The sequence below is a fragment of the Henckelia pumila genome, chromosome 4, assembly GCF_033568475.1.
Source record: "Henckelia pumila isolate YLH828 chromosome 4, ASM3356847v2, whole genome shotgun sequence".
Lineage (NCBI taxonomy): Eukaryota > Viridiplantae > Streptophyta > Magnoliopsida > Lamiales > Gesneriaceae > Henckelia > Henckelia pumila.
Window position 1 is genome coordinate 11,358,530 of NC_133123.1, and position 21,692 is coordinate 11,380,221.

Here is a 21,692-nt window from a genome sequence, read left to right on the forward strand (position 1 = left end):
AGACAGAGCAAACACCTGCCCTTGAGTCTGTGGATGGTAACCAGAAGAACTCTGTGGTGCTGGCTGCTGACGTGGAAAAATAGAAGCCTGAGATTTAACCTATGATCCCGATCCACTAGCAGAACCCATACGCTGAGGACAATCTCTTCGCAGATGTTCCTGCTCACCACAAATATAACAAGCACCAGTAGTCTTCCGACACGAAGCTGCGGTATGCTTCCCACCACAAAGACTGCAAAACTCCTCCTTCTTCTTCTTCTTCTTCCCAAAACGGAATGTACCTCATGAACCACGAGAACCAGATGAAGTAGTAGTAGTAGAAGAAGACATAGGTCCAGATTGCACAACAGATTGAGCCCTAGGCCCAAGAGATCCACTAGGCTGTCCTGGCATCATCAACTGTGCCCGCATATTGCTGTTCTTCACTTGACGGCAACGGTTCACCAAAGTCTCATAAGATGTCGGATTATCACATACGATAACTTGTGAGTAGATATCTTGATTTAGGCCTTGCAGAAAGATATCATACTTGTATGCATCACTGTCATTGATTTGAGGACTGAAAGGTAGCAGATCAAGAAATCGTTGCTGATATTGATCAATAGTCATTGATCCTTGCCTCAGAGTCAGCAACTCCATTGATCGTGCCTGTCGAACTGCTGGAGGAAAATACAGTTTTTGAAACTGCAGACAGAAATCTCCCCAAGTCACCTGTCCTCTCTCCGTACGTGCCTGAGTAGCTTTGGCATCCTACCATAAGCGTGCTCGATCCTCTAGAACAAATTCTAGAACTTCCAGTTTCTGCTCTTCAGTACACTCGAAAGCTCGAAATGCACTCTCGAGTTTATACATCCAACCTCTTGCATGTTCAGGATTCTCGCCTCCCACCAAGGGTTTAGGTCCTACTTGCATGAAATTATTGATATAGTAGCGGTGTCTACCCTCATGAGGACGATATCGATCATCATGATGGCGATGGTGACGATGATGATGACCACCTCCCTGGCCAACACTACCGTGACTCTTGTCAGCCATATCCTAAAAAGAATTGCATATTAAAATCTCAAATGCGCAAGAATTACTCAAGACTAAACTAAATCTCAAGTACTAATTCTCAAAATATATGCATGCTCTGATACCAAAAATGTAGTGACCCTGCATGGAATCACCTACTAACTCGCAACTAATAACATGCATTAAAATTAACACAGCAAAATACTTAACAGAGTAAAACGTGCGAAAACATAATCCATAAATTACATATCAGGTTAGTAAAATATATCTAGGCTTAATACTGTAGTGATACAACCATATCGAAAAAAACTAAAAGTAAACATTATACAGCTATATCGAATCCTGCTATATAATTAACTCTTCAAGGCTCCTGCTTCCTAGTCCTGCCTTGAACTACCAGCTCCGTCCATCCCGTGACCTGCCCCGTGGAATAGGGTGTTCAAGATAACAACTAGGACGTGAGCGCTAATGCCCAGTACATAAACATGAGTAAACATATATATATAATGCATGCAACATGATGACTGGTAAATGGTAATCTGAAAAGTCATTCTTGGTACCGGCGCCACATGAGTGCTGCCACCATGCGGATCAACCTCTGGGTGCAACCACACTCGTCTAGTACACCAGAGTAGTCAGATATGCATGTCCCCGCCGTCGCGGTACTCTCAGTGACAGACTATTGAGTATAGAGCTGAGCGGCTCTATAATCAGGTATATCAAGGTATAGGCTCAACGTGTATATGCACATGACATATGAATATGAAAAACGATAAATCATATATCATGCCATATAATAATGCTAAATAAATGCAACATATAAACATGTATACTCGCTGGCAATCTCAGTCAATGTGTACGTACCTCTAGGCTAGTTCAAGTAAATTAGGATCCTAGGTTCCAAACCTATATTAAAAAGTTCACCGTATCACTACACAAGTTCTATAAGTCTTAACTAAGCTAATAAGTACTCCCAAAACTTAAATAGATTTCCGGACCATACCTTCGTATGCAGTAAGCCCTTTAATATCGCTGACTCTGGATGACTATAACAACTTCTTTGTTATTTCAAAATCTCACAATTATCGATAGGGCCCTCAAGTGTAAAACTCGCACTATAAAACTGAAGAAGGAAACTCGGGAATTCGTAATTCAAAATGAACTCCGGAGACCCCTACTTATAGGCCAAGACCCGGCCTAGGTTCGGAACCTCCAAACTCGGGTTTGGAGCGTCCGTTCTAGCTCAATGCATGCATGCAAGCCACGTCGGGTTCGGAGCCTCCGAACTCAGGTTCGGACCGTCCAAACTGCTCTACGTCCGACACTTGTCAAAACTCAAGGCTTAGTCATCGTGCATTGCTGGCTGAAGGAGTTCGGACCGTCCGATCTAGGGTTTGGATCGTCCGAAGCTACCTTAACCCCGAAGTCAACAAGACCATGATCAGAGCTCCCGGACTGCTGAGTTCGGACCGTTCGAAGTCCTCTTCGGATCGTTCGAACTGACTAAAATATTGAAAGTTAAATTCTTGATTCTGAAGTCCGATTGAACCCTGGAATTGGTTAATTACTAACTGTAGCGACCCTACCCGGATCCACTACCTAATCAGATTTAAGAGCATAATTAAGCTTGCATTAAATAAATCGCTGCGGAAGACTTAAATAAAAGCAGACCGGCAGAATACAACCGGTTAAACAAATTCGATTATACAACCCAATCGAATAAATAAGCCTAAAGGGCAAAACCTACAGCTAATCATGTTGTCTTCACTGATCACTGGCTACTCCAAGCTCCTGGTGCTCAATCCTGCACCTACACCTGCCCCGTCGAATGAGGTGTCCAGATACACAGAAAAGACTGAACGTGAGCTCTAAGCTCAATACGAAATCACGGGTAAAACATACAAATATGATGCATGCAAATGACAGGGTATCCATATCTGGGATAATTGTATACAACTGCTCAGTAATGGCGCCTAGGACATGAGTGGTACACTCCGGGGAGCAAACCCTGCGTACACTGCTCATTCCTACAGGACGTGGACCGTGTCACCCAGATGCTAGTAACCCATAACCCGTCGGTCACTGGGCACTATACATCAACCGTCCAAACAGGACTGAGCGGCCCTACATGGCTCATCTCAAAATATAGACATGCACAATATGATATGCACATGCTGCATAATAATATGACACACAAATGCAACATATAAGCATGCAAAACCCGCTGGCTATCTCAGTCAGTACTTACGTACCTTTCTACAGGCAGTTCCTAGCAGTCCCACTCTAAGTTCCAAGCCTATCATCAACTCTACAATGCAATTACCCATGCATCATTAATTAAGCTTTAAAAGCCTTAACTAAGCTATTGCATACTCCTAAATAATTTAAGGAGACCATAGCTATACCTGCGTCCGTCATCAGCCCGATGATGACAATTGCCTTGAAACTAGGCCACAGCTCCGCTACGACATCTGGATCGCTATACCACTTCCGGATTCCCCATAGGATGCCTAGATCTCCCTAGATCTGAGTTAGAAGGCTAAGGAATCGAGAGAGAAGAGAGGAAAGAGGTGCAAGAAATGAATTCTCGGACCCTCTATTTATAGACACGGAACGGAACGTCCGTTTCTCAACGTTGCGTCCGTTCTGCCTGACGAACGTTGTTTCCGATCCCCATCGTTACTTCCGATGTCCCATTGACCGGATAAATCGGTGTGATATAAATCTACTGGCAAGCGTACCAGGTCAAGTAATAGTAAAGTGGACTGAGAGTCCAAGTATCGATCCCACAGGGACTGTTGTCAATTCTCAAGAATTAATTATTTTACTTAATCTAGACAAAATAATAAAGAGCAATTTGATTTAAATAAAATAAGAAAATAAAATAAAAACTGCTTAAGAAATAAGAATAAAAATAACTGAAAGATAAAAATAATTAAAACAAAGACAACTAAGACACACGTAGGTACCGAACAAATCATGTAACATGTAGTCGATTCAGGACTCAGATTTAATCTTAATTCACTGGAATTCTCCTAATTTGTTCAAAGGACTATTTCTAGAACAATCAAACCTATTCAAATATTGATGAACTAATATTTCGTAATTCTAATAAAATTTGAATGCATTAAATATTTATGAAAATTCAGTTTGCACCCAAACCGCACACTGAAACCGAATTCTATTTCTAGTCGGTTTTACAATATGTTGATTATCAAAGTGATCAAAATCGAAACCTCTTCTATCGACTTGGAATCGATTCACATGCAAGCAAACAGTTGATCAGACTATTCACAAGACAAATATAAATCTGACAATCAATAAAACAAAATCAACTCTGAAAAATCCCAAACAAACATCCAATTTTTCTACATGAATTTGTTCGGCCCAATCACGCTGTCTTGGTTGAAAAATAACTACTCAATAATTGAAACTAGAAATAAACAAAAATAAAATAAAAAGAAAGAACAGAAGAAAGAAATAGCGAAGAAATCTTCTCTGCTCCCAGCCGCCGCCTTGCGTCTGCGTTATGCGTGTTGGAACCCCCCTTCTCACGTCTGAATAAGTCCCTTAAATATGAGTTTAAAAAGCCCATGAAAAATAACCCGTAAAATAAGACTTTTTAATTTTTGAAATTCTGATTCTTTCTGATTCCCGACATCTCGCTCGAGCGAGCACAACCTCTTGCTCGAGCGAGAGACTCTCTGTTCCGAGGAATAAAATTCACGTATCGCTCGCTCGAGCGAGCACAAGCTCTCGCTCGAGCGAGCAAGTTTCTGCCCGAAAAATAACAAACACAGACATCATGCGCGGTTCCCTTCATTCCTTGCGCGTTATCGCTACTCCTTGCGCCAAACTCCTTCTTCTAAGCGCATTAGCGCTTCTCCCTAGCGCCAAACACAAGGGCAAACGCGCTACAACTCTCACCATCAGCGCAACATTCAACCAGCTCCGAGCGACGATTTTGAAAAATTCATATCTTGAGTTCTAGCCATCGGATTGACCTGAATTTGGACAACACCTTCAAATCATCCTGAACTTCATTATGAATGGTGGAGATCGGATTTGGATCTCTCTAAAATTAAATATGATTTTTCGATCAAGGCTGCTCCATAATTAACTCTTCAAAAATCCATTTTGCTACAAATTAACCGGGGAGAGTGAAATACACACACATGAACTTAAAACACATAAAACACATAAAAACAATATTGATGCACACAAAAATATATATAAAAATATCACAAACTAATGCATACAAAATGCACTTATCAACACCCTCATACTTAACTCTTGATCGCCCTCGAGCAAGACATGCAAAAACAAAATGCAAACAAAAACATAAGTAAGGACAAGTCATGAATGTGCACAGCCTCTGAGAAGTTCAATCACCAACAAAAAAATCACAGACATGCTCTCAACTTTTCAAAATACACCTTCGATTTAACGTGAACGTGTGTGTGTGAAATGTCATTCCAGTTTCATGCAACTTAGACCGAATTCGTCTCAAAACTGCTTAGCAACCTATGACAAATCAGTGCAAGTTTCACTTTTCAAGTGTCCATTCCTTCCAATGACCCCTAGACATACCCACCTCCCTTGAGATAATGAATTACACACCTCCGAATTTTGCACTCGGTATTGCTTTAGCCTCAATAATTACCCGCTGACTTAGCTATAACTGGCTAGGATACAAAAAATCATTCTATTTTTTCTTTCTAATCGCCTCGTCTATAGCCCGGATGGAGCATCAATCCCATTTAATCCGCATACTTAGCCTTAAATTTAATTTTTTATAGGATTTTAATCCTTTCAAGGCCCGGATGGAATTGAATAAATTTTTTTTTCTAGGTGCGCCCAAGATCATAAGTGTAAACTAGAGCCTCATCAAAATTCATAAAAAAACAATCAAGATTCACAAAACACCTATTGCCGTGCAATGGTCAAACAGACATAAACTTCATCAAATCTTTCGCTACAATTCACTGGTCTAACATTAATGCTTAAAAATATTCACGGTTCAACCTACAGTTTCTCATGTCCAGTCAAGAGCAAAATTTTTCAAAAAACCATTTTTTTTTTCAAATAAACTTCATCATCATTGGCTATTATGACTCATCCAACTCATGCAAGAAAACACAAACGAACAAAAACAAACAATATGAAAACAAACACGAAACATGACAGATGCAACACAAAAACATAGATAATAATGCAATAACTAATCTACCTCCCATACTTATCCAAAGCATTGCCCTTAATGCTCCAGAACAATAAACAGAATGCAAGACAAACAAAAACACAATGAAAACAAAAATAACACTCCCCTGGTTTTTTATTCATCCTCTTCCTTCTTGACAGTATCCGCTGGGATGGTATCAGCAGTCTAGATTTATCGGCAGGCACAACAAACTGGCATGAGAAAGAAACAAAAATCAAATAAAAACAAAAACAAAAACAAAAAACCAAAAATAAAATAAAAAGCAAAAATAAATAACACTGCGTTGCCTCCCAGTTAGCGCTAAGTTTATAGTCTACAGCCCGACTATGCAGAAGCAACCATCAAAGAGCGGCTGCCGCCCATAGTAAGAATCATACGACTCTACATATGGGTTTTGATTTCCTTTGCCCTCAAGCTTGGCGTGATATATACTTTGTAAGCTCGTCGATCCAACAACACTTGGTCTGCAATTTTTCTTTTGGAAAGAGACTCCGAATCTAGGCTGAAGGTCATAGAGGATGGAATATGCTGGAGGTGGCGTCAATGGCAAGAAAGAATCTTCTAACGGTGTACATGGAACAACAATTGACGAGGTAAAATATGTAGCCTTGGATGTATCCTCCTCCACTGTCATGTGTGGCTCTTCTTCACACGAAGATTCCTCAATAATTATTTCTTCTTGCTCTGACTCCGTTACTTCACTCTCTTAGCAGATCTCAAAATGGTTCTCTAAGAAGCGCAATCTGTTCATCCAAAAAACTCCAAGACTTGATACGGCTTTCTAAGAATTGATTTGTCTCTGTCTGTTGCCGCAAAAGATTCTCCAACTGAGCCACATAATCTTCAGAACACCCTACACACTCTTTTTGACTCTCCGATGGTTGGTTTGCAAAATTTTTAGAGTTGATATCTGAAGGATATTTGTGACTCCAACCTTGCAATGAAGGATCACAATGCCAATGGTAGTCGAAATCTGCCATATCATTTAACAAGTGCATCGCACTGTCTTCATCTCTTCTAAACAATTGACTGCCAGTGGCCAAAGCTCCAGAATCTACCCAACTTCTTGTAATCTCGTCCAAACCACCATAAAAAAATTTAGTGAGGGTGTAAGTCGAAAACTGATGGCATTGAAATTTGTTCGCCAAATTATTGAATCTCCCCCAAGCAGCATAGAAGGGCTCCGAGTATTGTTGGCCAAACCTTGTGAACACCTGTCGATGATCCATCTCCAAGTACCTCACAAGTAAGAAAAAAAATAATTAAAAATTAAAAATTAAAAAAAAATGCAAGAAAAAACTGAACTGAACTGAACAGTCCCCGGCAGCGGCGCCAAAAACTTGATCGGCTAAATCGGTGTGATATAAATCTACTGGCAAGCGTACCAGGTCAAGTAATAGTAAAGTGGACTGAGAGTCCAAGTATCGATCCCACATGGACTGTTGTCAATTCTCAAGAATTAATTATTTTACTTAATCTAGACAAAATAATAAAGAGCAATTTGATTTAAATAAAATAATAAAATAAAATAAAAACTGCTTAAGAAATAAGAATAAAAATAACTGAAGATAAAAATAATTAAAACAAAGACAACCAAGACACACGTAGGTACCGAACAAATCATGTAACATGTAGTCGATTCAGGACTCAGATTTAATCTTAATTCACGGGAATTCTCCTAATTTGTTCAAAGGACTATTTCTAGAACAATCAAACCTATTTAAATATTGATGAACTAATATTTCGTAATTCTAATCCTTCTTATAAGCACATTAGCGCTTCTCCCTAGCGCCAAACACAAGGGCAAACGCGCTACAACTCTCACCATCAGCGCAACATTCAACCTGCTCTGAGCGACGATTTTGAAAAATTAATATCTTGAGTTCTAGCCATCGGATTAATCTGAAATTTGGACAAACCTTCAAAACATCCTGAACTTCATTTTGAACGGTGGAGATCGGATTTGGATCTCTCTAAAATTAAATATGATTTTTCGATCAAGGCTACTCCGTAATTAACTCTTCAAAAATCCATTTTCCTATAAAATTAACCGGGGAGAGTGAAATACACACACATGAACTTAAAACACATAAAAATACATAAAAACAATATTGATGCACACAAAAATATATATAAAAATATTACAAACTAATACATACAAAATGCACTTATCACCCATCAAGTGCGTAAGCAATGACGTAATATTTTTGACGTCACGGATGACATCACTGCCAGAACGTTGCTTTCGTTCTTGGTCACCCTTCGGGCCATTTCCGATCATTCTGAATTAATTTCTGAAGTCCGTTAATCCAACAGAAACTTTCTTAATCATGTACTAATAAATCAAAACATGATCACATGATTAATTACTCATTAATCATTAATACGGGTCACTACATTCTCCCCCCTTAAAATATTTCGTCATCGAAATCTAGGGTAAAACCTCGAGAACGTACTAGAAACCCTTGCTCGAGTGTCTGATCGAAATAGCTCCCGACACACTCAGACTCTTGTCGAATTCCCTGCAAGCTCCATCAATGTTGAACCGCATTAACATCCTCCCAACTGAAGATTACTGCGCTGCTGGTTGACATTCAAAACTTCCTTGGCACTAATGTATCACAACACCAATACGTCTTCCATACTGACCACGATATCTCTGACCACAAAGGATACAAACACCCGCTTGATCGAGATCATCATCCCAAGGGATATCTTAGACTGACGAAGACCAAGTCATAACCTGACTGGTTTACGACATTCGTCGAATCACCAAACTAGATCTAAACATCTAATGGTTCCAAAAGTCCTCGGTGCTCAACACCTCTAGTCAGGAAACACCAATCCCAACACTGTGCCGACACAACAAAGTCCGAATTTCTTCTCAAGAGAATTTAGTTGACACAAAGCTATGCACCAACATAACTGCTTAACACGATTCCCTAGACTGGTCATTCTCCCCATGCTCCTATGAAGAAAAACAAGCTTCCCAAAGGCAATTACTGGGAACTCAGACCATCCAGTCTTGTACTAATCACAGTTCATGTTTCTTAGTATAACTCCGCACTGTGCCCTGATGAAAACTATCATCGCTCACCGATAATGACGCTAAGTCATCTTCTAGCCATTGGCCTGCGAAGCCACGCATACATTGCAATAGAAGTTATTACATCTCTGATGATCTGCATCATCTCAACCATAGGTTATTCACCTCATGAATTCAATCGATAGACATCCTCCTGCTAGTTATACATACTCGCAATCACTGTCCACACATCAAGAATAAGGCAAGCTCCCACCAATATGCTCGACTGGGACATTCCACAGTACACATACATATGGAAACGCTTCCTGTTCCGTCTCGACACTCGACAGTTACATGCACCTGATATAACTCAACTCGGAGTCTCTGGTGATACCATCACCGCTCGTCCCAACCTACCACGGTTGAACATAAAGATTCTGGAAACTAAATCCCAACGGATTCTCAACAGTCAAATCGCTTCTTTGCTGAAAGCATCAGCCTTAGCGCTGAAAGGATTAATTCATCTATTCCCTAGTCACTCCGGGGAAACACTTATGCTCGATGTAACTTGTCACACAAAATGCCTCTGATTGTCGTTCATTGCTAAAACTCAATATCTTTGACAAACAGTCTGCATGGATGTGACTCACTGACTCAAAAGAACAAATTCTATCCGTCACGATCTTGCGAAATCTTCTACCCCAAAGGCAAACCTCGTTGGCTACTAAGTCGATCCTTGACTATCTCAGTCAATCAGAGATATCGCACATCACTCGCTGAAAGGTTAGTGACACAACCTGCTGGATCTCGAGAACTAGATCCCAGCTAATGTCACACCTCACGATCAGACAACTGATGCCCATACGAGTACACAATTCTCGTTGGATCTCAAACCCATCGGTATACGAAGACATAATCACAAGAACACTATCCGAAAAGTTATAAATTCCTTCGCTTGCTTCTCCTATCAAGTTAACACCTAACTTGACCATACAAGTCAATTGAAATCTTTCGATAGATTCGTCTCTGGAAAACCTAGAGACTCTAAATCATCCAAAGTGCCGAATGCTCTGAGATTGTACCAAGTACTCATCTCCTAAGCACTAATAGAAAAATACTACCCCAAGTATTTCTTAATTGTTACACATCGATCATCACTGATTGGCTCAACCAATCGAACTCGTCGATCTACTTTGGCTCGCACTCATCAGTTCAGACCACCACTGATCATCCAACCTACATGGCTCGGTCAAAATCCATGAGTCAGCTACCACAAAAAACTATTTCCAAACACTTGGAATACCCAAATCGCTCTAGTTTCAACACACCCATACTTGATAATCCAGACAATAGCTATTAGTAGCCTATCGATACAATCTCGTGTCTTACTACTGACAGCTACCTCATATACTGAACTTAATCAACCTAGCTCTGAAAGAGTTAGCCAATAGCCACTAGTAGTCACTAGCACAGATCCCGTGCCACCTTAGCACTACTAATCGTTGTCTTGTTCACTCAAGAAAAACATCAAGACGAAATAAGCCCAAGATTTTCTCGCGATCTATCAACTTAGAACATTCCCATCCATTGGAAAATCCTACGCTCAACCTCAGAAAATATCAGACAGTGCTTAGCGCAAACACTGGACTTACTAACCTTGCCTCGTTCATTCAGGATGAACACCACGGCTCGTCAAGTCCTAAAATATTACACTAAAAGAATCCCAAAGATTTCCACAATCTTCGGACACGCTCCTGATTATATCCCTTGCTAAGATTGTGCAACAATTCAAGACTAAGGTAGCTTACCACGATAACCCACCTGGATAATCACCAAGGTTTCACGGTTATAGGCCACCCTTCCCTCACATCTCAAATAGTCCTGTACAATCCTCAACATCTGATATAATCCAATACTGATGAAGTCAATCATCAAGGAGTAGTCCTCGTATTCGAGTTGAAGTCTTAAAACAACATCCCATCCAAGTTCTTGGATGACTCCTATCGCAGGAAAACCCTAAACACAACTCTGATGACAACCCTTAGTCATCGCTGGTAGAAATCCGTCCACCTACTAGATCCACACGTCTAGCAGTAACTTAAAGGTTAAAACTTATATGCTCAAAATACACACTCGTCAAGGAAATCCCTCCAAGACTTGTTCCCATAGCAGAATACTCAACCTATATCTCTGACAAAATCAGACGATATCTAGAAAATGATATCAAACCTGATATCCAATCCAAGGTCGTATCCTGTCGTGACTGTTACCAAATCCCTAGACTGAATAGCCTTTCCACCGCCAATCCTGAAGCACGAAGCCTCCCAGGTAACCTCTGAAGTACAAAGACTCCCAGAGTAACACTGGCATAGGGTCGCGCCCCATCACGTCTAGTCATGGTCATAGTCCACAACTCTCGGCATATACTGGATCTAGAATCCTGATGAAAACCCATCATCACAAGTCTCAACCTAACGAAGGTCAGACAGCCTACTGTTCTAAGGGAACAAACTAGAACAAATTCCAATGTTCTAAACCGAACAATACAAATAATGCCTCTAGACGAGTCCACTCATCGCTGGCACTATCTTAGTCTTCTGACTAACTAGGTCAATCCTAGAAAAACACCTAGACTAATCACAAGTCAAACAGTCACAACCGACCCACTCAAATCCCATGAACTACAATAGTTGATCACTAATCAACTAAAACCAAGCCAACCTTTCGCACAATCATGCAATCATCCACGAATTGCTGGATAAATAAAACATGTATCATTGCTTCAAGTTATGTACAATTCTCTTTATTACAATTTCATGTAATACAATTACAGTATTCGAAATACAATGAAATGTACAACCGAACTTGAAATGATACAATCAATGTATGATGATTTACAACTAAAATACTGTTTACAAATTACATCAATACAGTATCTAAATCACCGTACTAGTCTTGTTCCTTGATCATGAAGCTCCTAATCGACACACATGCATCAATGCGAGCGTACTCCCGTCCAAGTCTCTCTACATGTCCTCCTACGAAGAACTCCGGATAAATGGCACGTGATAGCTAACCAACCATGTTCTGTGTGAGTGCATGTCAATCGACCTCTTCTGCTCACGATCTACCGTCAGCTTTCTTCTTGTATTCAAATCATGCTTTTGAACATGAAGTTTCCCGTGTGCCTACCGAATGCATCGATACAAGCATACCGACAAAATTATGTTCCACATGAATTTAATGACCTTACGCTCGAAACCTGTCATGCCTTAGACACTCGAGGCATTCCCTGATAAAGGTCTATCTGACAATCTCTCCAACTACGACTGGAAAATCTTCAGAGTAGTGTCATCATGGTACGGACTGTACAGATGCAAACATCAAGTGCATCCCAACCAATCCTCTGCCACTGCCTCTAGCATCTGGTACTCGATCCAAAGCTAGGACCCATATGAGTAGAAATCTCGAAAACTCGGACACGATTCCTCGCTCCTTTCTGCACTTGCTGGAATCCCATAAGTCAAATCTTCAGAATTCCTGCCGATGATGATAGTCTTCGGGCAACCTAATCGCCGCATCATCACCTCTTCCAAGGTCTCATCAATCCTATAAGGATAACCCAAAGTCTTAATACTATATCTCAAGTCTCTTGCCTGCATGCGCTCTGATACCAATAAATGTAGCGACCCTACCGAAATCCACTTCCTAATCAGAGTTAAGAGCATAATTAAGTCTGCATTAAATAAATCACTGCGGAAGACTTAAATAAAAGCAGACCGGCAGAATGCAACCAGTTAAACAAATTCGATTATACAACCCAATCGAATAAATAATCCTAAAGGGCAAAACCTACAGCTAATCATGTTGTCTTCACTGATCACTGGCTACTCCAAGCTCCTGGTGCTCAATCCTGCACCTACACCTGCCCCGTCGAATGAGGTGTCCAGATACACAGAAAAGACTGAACGTGAGCTCTAAGCTCAATACGAAATCACGGGTAAAACATACAAATATGATGCATGCAAATGACAGGGTATCCATATCTGGGATAATTGTATACAACTGCTCAGTAATGGCGCCTAGGACATGAGTGGTACACCCCAGGGAGCAAACCCTGCGTACACTGCTCATTCCTACAGGACGTGGACCGTGTCACCCAGATGCTAGTAACCCATAACCCGTCGGTCACTGGGCACTATATATCAACCGTCCAAACAGAGCTGAGCGGCCCTACATGGCTCATCTCAAAAGATGGACATGCACAATATGATATGTACATGCTGCATAATAATATGACACACAAATGCAACATATAAACATGCAAAACCCGCTGGCTATCTCGGTCAGTACTTACGTACCTTTTTACAGGCAGTTCCTAGCAGTCCCACTCTAGGTTCCAAGCCTATCATCAACTCTACAATGCAATTACCCATGCATCATTAATTAAGCTCTAAAATCCTTAACTAAGCTATTGCATACTTCTAAATAATTTAAGGAGACCATATCTATACCTGCGTCCGTCGTCAGCCCGCTGATGACAATTGCCTCGAAACTAGGCCACAGCTCCGCTACGACGCCTGGATCTTTATGCCACTTTCGAATTCCCCATAGGATGCCTAGGTCTCCCTAGATCTGAGTTAGAAGGCTAAGGAATCGAGAGAGAAGAGAAGAAAGAGGTGCAAGAAATGAATTCTCGGACCCTCTATTTATAGACATGGAACGAAACGTCCGTTCCTCAACGTTGTGTCCGTTCTGCCTGACGAACGTTGTTTCCGATCCCCATCGTTGCTTCCGATGTCCCATCAAGTGCGTAAGCAATGACGTAATATTTTTGACGTCACGGATGACATCACTGCCAGAACGTTGCTTCCGTTCATGAACATTGCTTTCGTTCTTGGTCACCCTTCGGGCCATTTTCGATTATTCTGAATCAATTTCTGAAGTCCGTTAATCCAACAGAAACTTTCTTAATCATGTACTAATAAATAAAAACATGATCACATGATTATTTACTCATTAATCATTAATTCTGGATACGGGTCACTACACTAACCCTTAATCATGTTTAACATATTATTATCTTAAAATGAAATCTGGGTTACTACAGCCGACGTTCTCACTTCGTAATAGAAAGATACAATGAAATCTGGGTTACTACAGCCGACGTTCTCACTTCGTAATAGAAAGATACAGTTTGGCCACCTAGTGGAAAGAGTCTCCAGTGGAATAAAGGGTTGGGAGAGTAAATTTATTTCTGCAAGAGGAAAAGAGTTTTTTATCAAAGCTGTACTGCAATCTATTCCCACTTATGTCATGTCATGCTTCCGTATACCAAAGACAACTTGTGAATCTATTGAACGGGAATGTGCTGATTTCTGGTGGGGCATGGATAATGATCGTAAAAAGATACACTATGAGAGTTGGGATTTTCTTTGCAAGCCCAAAGTGATTGGAGGATTGGTGATGGGTCCTCGGTAAATATTTTCAAGGATAGATGGATACCGATGATGCAATCCAGGGTTAAGTACCCAGAGGTGAATCTACCGAAAGAGTATTGTGTTAATTTTATTATAACAGATAATCACTGGGATATCAACAAGATTATTGAGTCCTGTTTCTCGTTCATATGTCAGAAAATCTCTTCTATACATTTATCAAACAAAAGTGTGAGAGATTTACGATTTTGGAAGTTTGAGTCAAAGGGGCAACACACAGTGCAGAGTGGATATAAAGTTGGGATGGGAGCATTAAACTCGCATGAAAATCAATAGAAGTTCAGAAAAATAGTGGAGATTTTTATGGTCGCTGTCCATTCTGCCAAAGGGGCGTGTTTTTTGGTGGCGCTTGAGTCATGATATTCTTCCCACCAATTCGAACTTAAGAATTCATCATGTGCCGGTACCGGGTTGGTGTTCGTTTTGTCGATATTATAATGACTCTACTTTCTATGTTGTGTTCCTATGCCCCAAAGTGAAGAAATTGTGGATTAATAATGATGTTTGGAGACGGATCAAGGGATTTATGCATAATGATTCGAGATCGGTGTGTGAGGTTTTGATGCAGAACCTTAACCGATCTGAAATGGAAGATTTTGCGTGCAATGCATGGTTTGTTTGGAAAGAAATATGCAGAGGAAAGCACTCTAGCGAGGGGAGTGAATTGAGCAGCAAATCGGTGGATGCCCCACGTTTTTTGGCAAGTTTTCAGAAGGCGGCTAAATTATGTGTATTATTTAATCATTCTTCATTATCAAAATCTCCAGATTCTTGGCAAGCACCTCCGTGCGATCGTTTGCGAATGATGCTTGTTTTAACGTCACTGATAATATGTGTGGTGTTGGAGGAGTTATTCGTACTAATGAGGGACGTGTGGTAGCAGCGTTTGGTAGGCAAAAGGCGAATACGGGATCTATAGTTCTTCTCAAGTTATTGTCTATATGGGAAGGTCTTAAGGTGATTAAAGACAAAGGATTTCAGAATGTTATTATTACTTCAAACTCGCTCTTGGCGGTGCAAGCAGTCACTGAGTCTTCGAGTGATTTCAGTTATGCTGGATTGTATGCTTCAGAGATTAAATTTTTGCTATCTGAATTAGCAAATGTTGATTTTTTTTTTCCATGTTAGGAGCTGATTCCCTTGCGAAATTTGTTATTTCTTCCTCTGTATCTTTTGATTGGGTACCTGAGAATTTGTCATCCTGACTGATTAGTCTTGTAATTAACTAATGACTATTTATCTATGAAATAAATTTACAAGTTCTTGTAAAAAAAACAAATACTATTTGGAGTGTAAATAACACTTTCCTAAAAAAAATCTTTAAAAAAACAAATAATATTAATCCACATTATTTAATGGGAACTGGAAGCAGAGATTAGAGACAAAGCTTCATTTATACTTAGTATTTATAAAATGTGTTTATAAAAGTATTTTTTTCTATTAAAAAAATACAAAAATGAGTTTAGACAACAATTAAAAAATTGTTTTAAGAATAAACATGAGTTTAGACAACTATTATACAAAAATGTTTAGTAAAGTGTTTTGATAATTGTTCTTTGAAATTTTTTTAATTTTATTTTCGTTCTCTTTTTTTGTTCTTTTTTTATGGTTTATTACCTGGTTGACCAGCGTTTTATTTAATAAAAAAATATAAAAATATATTTCAATTATTCTTAAAAAATGCATCTGGAGAACATATATATTTTTTTATAAAAAAATATATAAACCATGTACAAAATTTCATTCAAACATTCAGACAGATATTTAAAAAAATTTAAACTGAAAACTAAAAACGTTTTAAAAATATTTGAAATTTTTTAAACTGAAAACTAAAAACGTTTTAAAAATATTTGTTCGAACACACCCGAGGGGTAAAAGTCATAAAAGGTAAAACATCATGGTTTCGTTTGGACATATATTTTAAAAACGTTTTTGGTATTTTATAAGTGAAAAAAACTTAAAATATGTGTTTGGATGAATTTGAAAACTAATTTTTAGAAAGTGTTCTCAAAGTATAGTTTTTAAAAAATACTTGAAAGGTGTTTTTAGATGTTTTTAGCATGGAACCATGAAAGACAAAGATGAACAACATGACTTTTGAAATGTTAAAATGTTTTTATAAAATAGTTGTCCTAACAGATATTTATATTTAAAACAATTTTAAAAATATTTCATAAAAAAATTTTAAAAAACATTTTTATAAAAACATTTTATAAATACGTTTTCAAACGGAACCTAGTTGCCTAACTGCATTTTTTAACATTGACTGTTAGTTGAGCCCGTTGTTCCATTGAAATACATTATCCTATTCCTCATTTCTTAGTTTCCCACGTATCCAAGTGTCCTTCATCATTCTCATTTGGATTATTATTAAATTATTATTCACTGTCCATTCATTCAACTCTCCAACCATAATTTTCCATGAAAACCCAAAAGTTTCCGGAACTCAGAGATTGATAATTGGCTCCTGAGTGGTGGATTCGGACCAGCGTTTGCAAGAACAAATGGCCCTCAAAATCTTCTTGAAAATATTCTTACTTCTATGTATAGTTTCGGTTCTTTTGAGCTCAAGAACTGTTCATGCCATCCCCTTTGTTGTATTTCATGGTAACTCTGAGATTCTGCTGTGGATTTTGTATGTTATATGGTGATAATACGATTCATGCTGCCTATATGTGATTCTTCTGTTGAGTTCTTGGACTAGATATTGGGCTGTTTTGTGAACTTTCTTCTGTTTCGAACAGTTACTAATCAGCGGTTGCATCCATTTTTTAAAATTTGGGTTCTGTAATAGTTAGTTTCAGAGTTTGATGATTTCGTAGATGGCTAAAAAAATTAAGGGTTTATGTTTTTTTTTGGCGGATTTGGTGCTTTTCAGTCGCAGGTATTCACTTTTCTTGGAAATATTAAGTCTTTGATCTGATGGGAACTATGTTAATATGATGAATTCAGAGGATACATTGAATTCTCAGTTTCAAGATTCTAACTATGAGGCCTTACAGTAATCATCGATTAGATGTTGAATATGGTTCTCATTTTGACCTGTAATATTTCAGGAGTATCGGACAGTTGCAATCATAAAGGAGTCTCACATTTCACCAAGGTTTTGAGTAATTGGTCTGGTTCACCTGGGTATTGCATGTATGTTTTTAATTCGATTCGTGTGAACATGGATATAAATTTGATCTACATAGAGTACATTTACTTCAGATTTCGCTTTCTTTTAGTATCGAAAAATGGATATAAAATGTGGATGGCACACCTTGTGTATGCGGTTCATTTTGTCCTGTTTTTGTGTTTTAGAGAAATTGGAAATGGTGAATGGGATTCTTGGACCGTGCCCTTTCGGAAACAGGTCCGTTGTTTCTGAATTAATCGATTTGTGTTATACAGAAGAACATTATTATTACAATTTAATGAGATTTTCTTTTTCCTTTTTTGTTGTATGGTGTAGACTGCCATTGCTTGCAAAAAGGTATTGCCGTTCTGTCCGAAGAGTTATCTTAATTCACCAGAATATCTTGCTTAGAACAAATGCCTTTTTAACAAATAGGTGAAGAAAATGACTGAGCTAAGTGATGGCTACAACATCATCGGGCTTTCGCAGGTGGGAATCTTTTGCTATTGGCATCAATATCTCAAAATTGAACCATATTTTAAATGCATTTTATGGGCTAATTTGTTATATCATTTCTTATATCTGATATTTTTTCCTTAAAAAAACTCGTGACGGGAGGAATTTTATTGAAATCGAGTTTGGTTTAGTGGCTAACTTATTTCTATTATTATTATGGAAGAAATATGTGAACATTCTGTAATTGTTTCTGATGTTCTTATGTTTGATATATGAAAAAATGGTGTTATCATTTTCAATTTTTATGGTTTCATTTGCTGATGAACACCTCTCTCCAATCTCTTAATTTCCAGGGTAATATGGTTGGCAGAGGAGTCATTGAGTTCTGTGACGGACCTCCAGTAAGTACTGATCGAGCACTTTGATAAAAAATTTGGGTAAAACTCCATTCTACAAATTCATCCAGCCGTCAATACTTTCCAAGCCCCAGACTATGCTATTCTACTCTTTTCAACTTGATGATTTCCTTAGCATATTGTAGGATGGAATATTTATAGATGTTCCAAAAGCTATAGGTTTGACAATGGTGCAAATTAAATTATTTGAACTGTACAACATCTCAAACATCTCATTTTGGTTGTTGCACCGCATAGGGAGTCACACAGGACAGTTGGAGCAATTGGTTCTGTAATGCTACCCAAGAATCGCTTAGTCGTTACTCTGTTGTCATACATGCAACTAACTGCCCTCAAAGTGCCTAATCCAACTCAATTTCGTGAAGCACGAACCCCCCATCTTGAAACACTGTTGTTCCTTCGAATGGTTTTTAGATTTGATAAACTGTTTGTTCAAGTTGTATGTTGTTCTTTCGAACTACCATTTATTACTTACAGTTCTAACTCTTTAAGAATTTGGAGCCTCTATATACCAATATTAATATATGCTCACAATACCGATTATTATGTCTTCTTTTTTTTAATATTGACACAGGTGAGGAATCTTATTTCTTTGGCAGGTCCACATGCCGGGATAGCCTCTGTTCCCTTCTGCGGAGTAAGATATTTTCTAGCTGCATTTAAATCTTTTGAATTAAGGATCCATAAAATATCCAAAGTTCAATTCTTTCCCGATTACTTGGCTGATGAAAGTAGGGAAACACTCTAGATTTGTTTCTTAAAGACGAGGACTTTTATATCTGTTTGCTTAATCCATTGTTGCAATGCTTTATAAAAAGATACTAAGGCTACGTAGTATTTGACCTGTTTCTTCTAATTTTTTCTTCATAATTAAGCTACTCTTGCCCTTTCGTTTGATAAGTGGAGGTACTTCAAAAGGTGGCCATCTGGTTAATTTATTCTTGGTCTTGCAGTCTGCTTTGGTTTGCATTCTTGTGGACTTTTTGATCGAGTTGGCAGTTTATACCGACTTCGTTCAGGTTTTGAAATCATTCAACATGGCATTGCATTTTAAAAATTTCAAATTCCATATTTTCAATTCCTGAACTTGTTAAATTTCTCTTCTTGATTTCATTTTTACATCATGGGAATCTACATCGTTTTGAATAATCTCAGCTTTGTGTTGTCGCAGGAACATTTGGCACCTTCGAACTACATTAAAATTCCAACTGTGAGTAAAATTCTTTTGCAAGAGTTGAATTTATGCGTACGAGTATGAAACATTAGCGACGACCTTGTTTTTTATTGCTCTTGCATTTAACTTTTTATGTTTCTAATCTATGCAAGTTGGAGACATTTACCTTTCAAATGTCTCTTTCTAATCAAGTTTTTGTCAATCGGTTTTTTTCAAAATAGTGGTGAAAAAATATCTGATCCTTTCAAAAGATAACAAAGTGGAGTGACGCATGAATTGGAGTTTAGACCAAGTTCGTCTTCTTGAAGCAAGCACACGATTGAATTGCGAGTTATTTTGGCTTAGATTGATATAATCTAAAGTCTTAACATATCCCCATGTGTTTAAGGTGTGATCCCTCCATTTGAACCTAAGATTCTGTCGACCACTTTATCAGGATTTAAGTGACTACAAGGATGGATGCAAGTTCCTCCCTAAGCTAAATAATGAATTTCACAATAATTCCAAGTACAAGGAGCGGTTTTCTAGCTTGCAGAATTTGGTACTTATAATGGTAAGTTTGATGTAAAGGTTCCGATTACTTGTTCACTACAAGAAATGTCAACATTTTCCTCCAGTTTCATGATTGTTTTAACATAAAACATATGGCTCAAGCTAATGTTTCTTGCCCAGTTCGAGAAAGATAGCGTTCTAGTGCCGAAAGAGACCTCTTGGTTTGGTTACTTTCCAGACAATTCCTGGGACACCATTCTGTCCGCACAACAGGTATCTGTTTCTTATCATAAGTGGATGATTGGTACTATATATATAAGGCTCACCAATGGACGTGAATCAAGAATAGGGTCTGAACGGATTAAGATGCGTGAACTAAATATAGATATCGTGCTAGTATGATCATTAACAACAAATCCAAAAAATGTCAGTTCAATCTTGTGATCATGCCTGCTGAAGCAAGCTGCATTGTTGAATCTTTACAGACAACCCTCTATACCGAGGATTGGATCGGCCTGAAAACGCTGGATGAAGCTGGGAAAGTGAAGTTTGTAAAAGCAGGCGGAAGCCATCTTGAAATTTCTTATGATGAAATGGAAGAACACATACTTCCATACTTGTTGGAGAATTCGACTGCGCGACACAGATCATCGAAACTCTCTCCTTTGAGGCTCGTGTCTGGACATGATGGCGAGAATACAATCAAGCTATATTGAGATACTAACATTCTTACCACGAATTTTACCATGAAAATGTGGCCATTATGAATGACATCGTCTATGTTTAGATGTCATATTATTGATTACTGAATAAATTATCATTTTTGTTTTTTTGGTCAATAAGGTACCGTTTGCAGACTTGTGCTACAGGTTTAAATTAGAGTAAATTATGAGGGAATTTTTATTTTTTTAACCTCTGTCAAATTTTTTTTTTTTTGAAAAATAACTTCAATGTATTTCAAATACACTTGGAGATGTTATTTTTTTAAAAAAAAAATTTAATCAACCGAAGTTATTTTCCAATTCCCAGAAATTATGGCCTTATGTATTGAAATATATAGGAGATGTCCAATTTTTTTAAAAGAAAAACACAGTTTGTTCTTTTAAATTATCTCTTACGTGTTAAATAAAATAATTAAATAAAATAATTGATAATGATGCTACATAATCAATTCGATAAATTATTACATCAAATTGCATCTAGAGAAGAAAAATTGTTTTAACTAAACGGGCATAATAGTTGCTCCTACACACATAATAAGTCAAAGCAAGGTAGCAA

The 21,692-nt window shown here is 38.3% G+C and overlaps 1 protein-coding gene across 1 annotated transcript; it reads left to right on the forward strand.

The window, feature by feature from the left end:
- Positions 1–17,084: 17,084 nt before the first annotated feature.
- Positions 17,085–21,318, forward strand: LOC140860172 (uncharacterized). Its single transcript, XM_073263022.1, has 12 exons — positions 17,085–17,365; positions 17,815–17,899; positions 18,062–18,113; positions 18,213–18,233; positions 18,312–18,365; positions 18,686–18,733; positions 19,323–19,385; positions 19,702–19,767; positions 19,920–19,958; positions 20,359–20,475; positions 20,595–20,687; positions 20,900–21,318. Exons 1-12 carry the CDS (start codon positions 17,263–17,265, stop codon positions 21,128–21,130), a joined length of 972 nt encoding a protein of 323 aa, XP_073119123.1. The 5' UTR covers positions 17,085–17,262; the 3' UTR covers positions 21,131–21,318.
- The last annotated feature ends 374 nt before the right edge of the window (positions 21,319–21,692 follow it).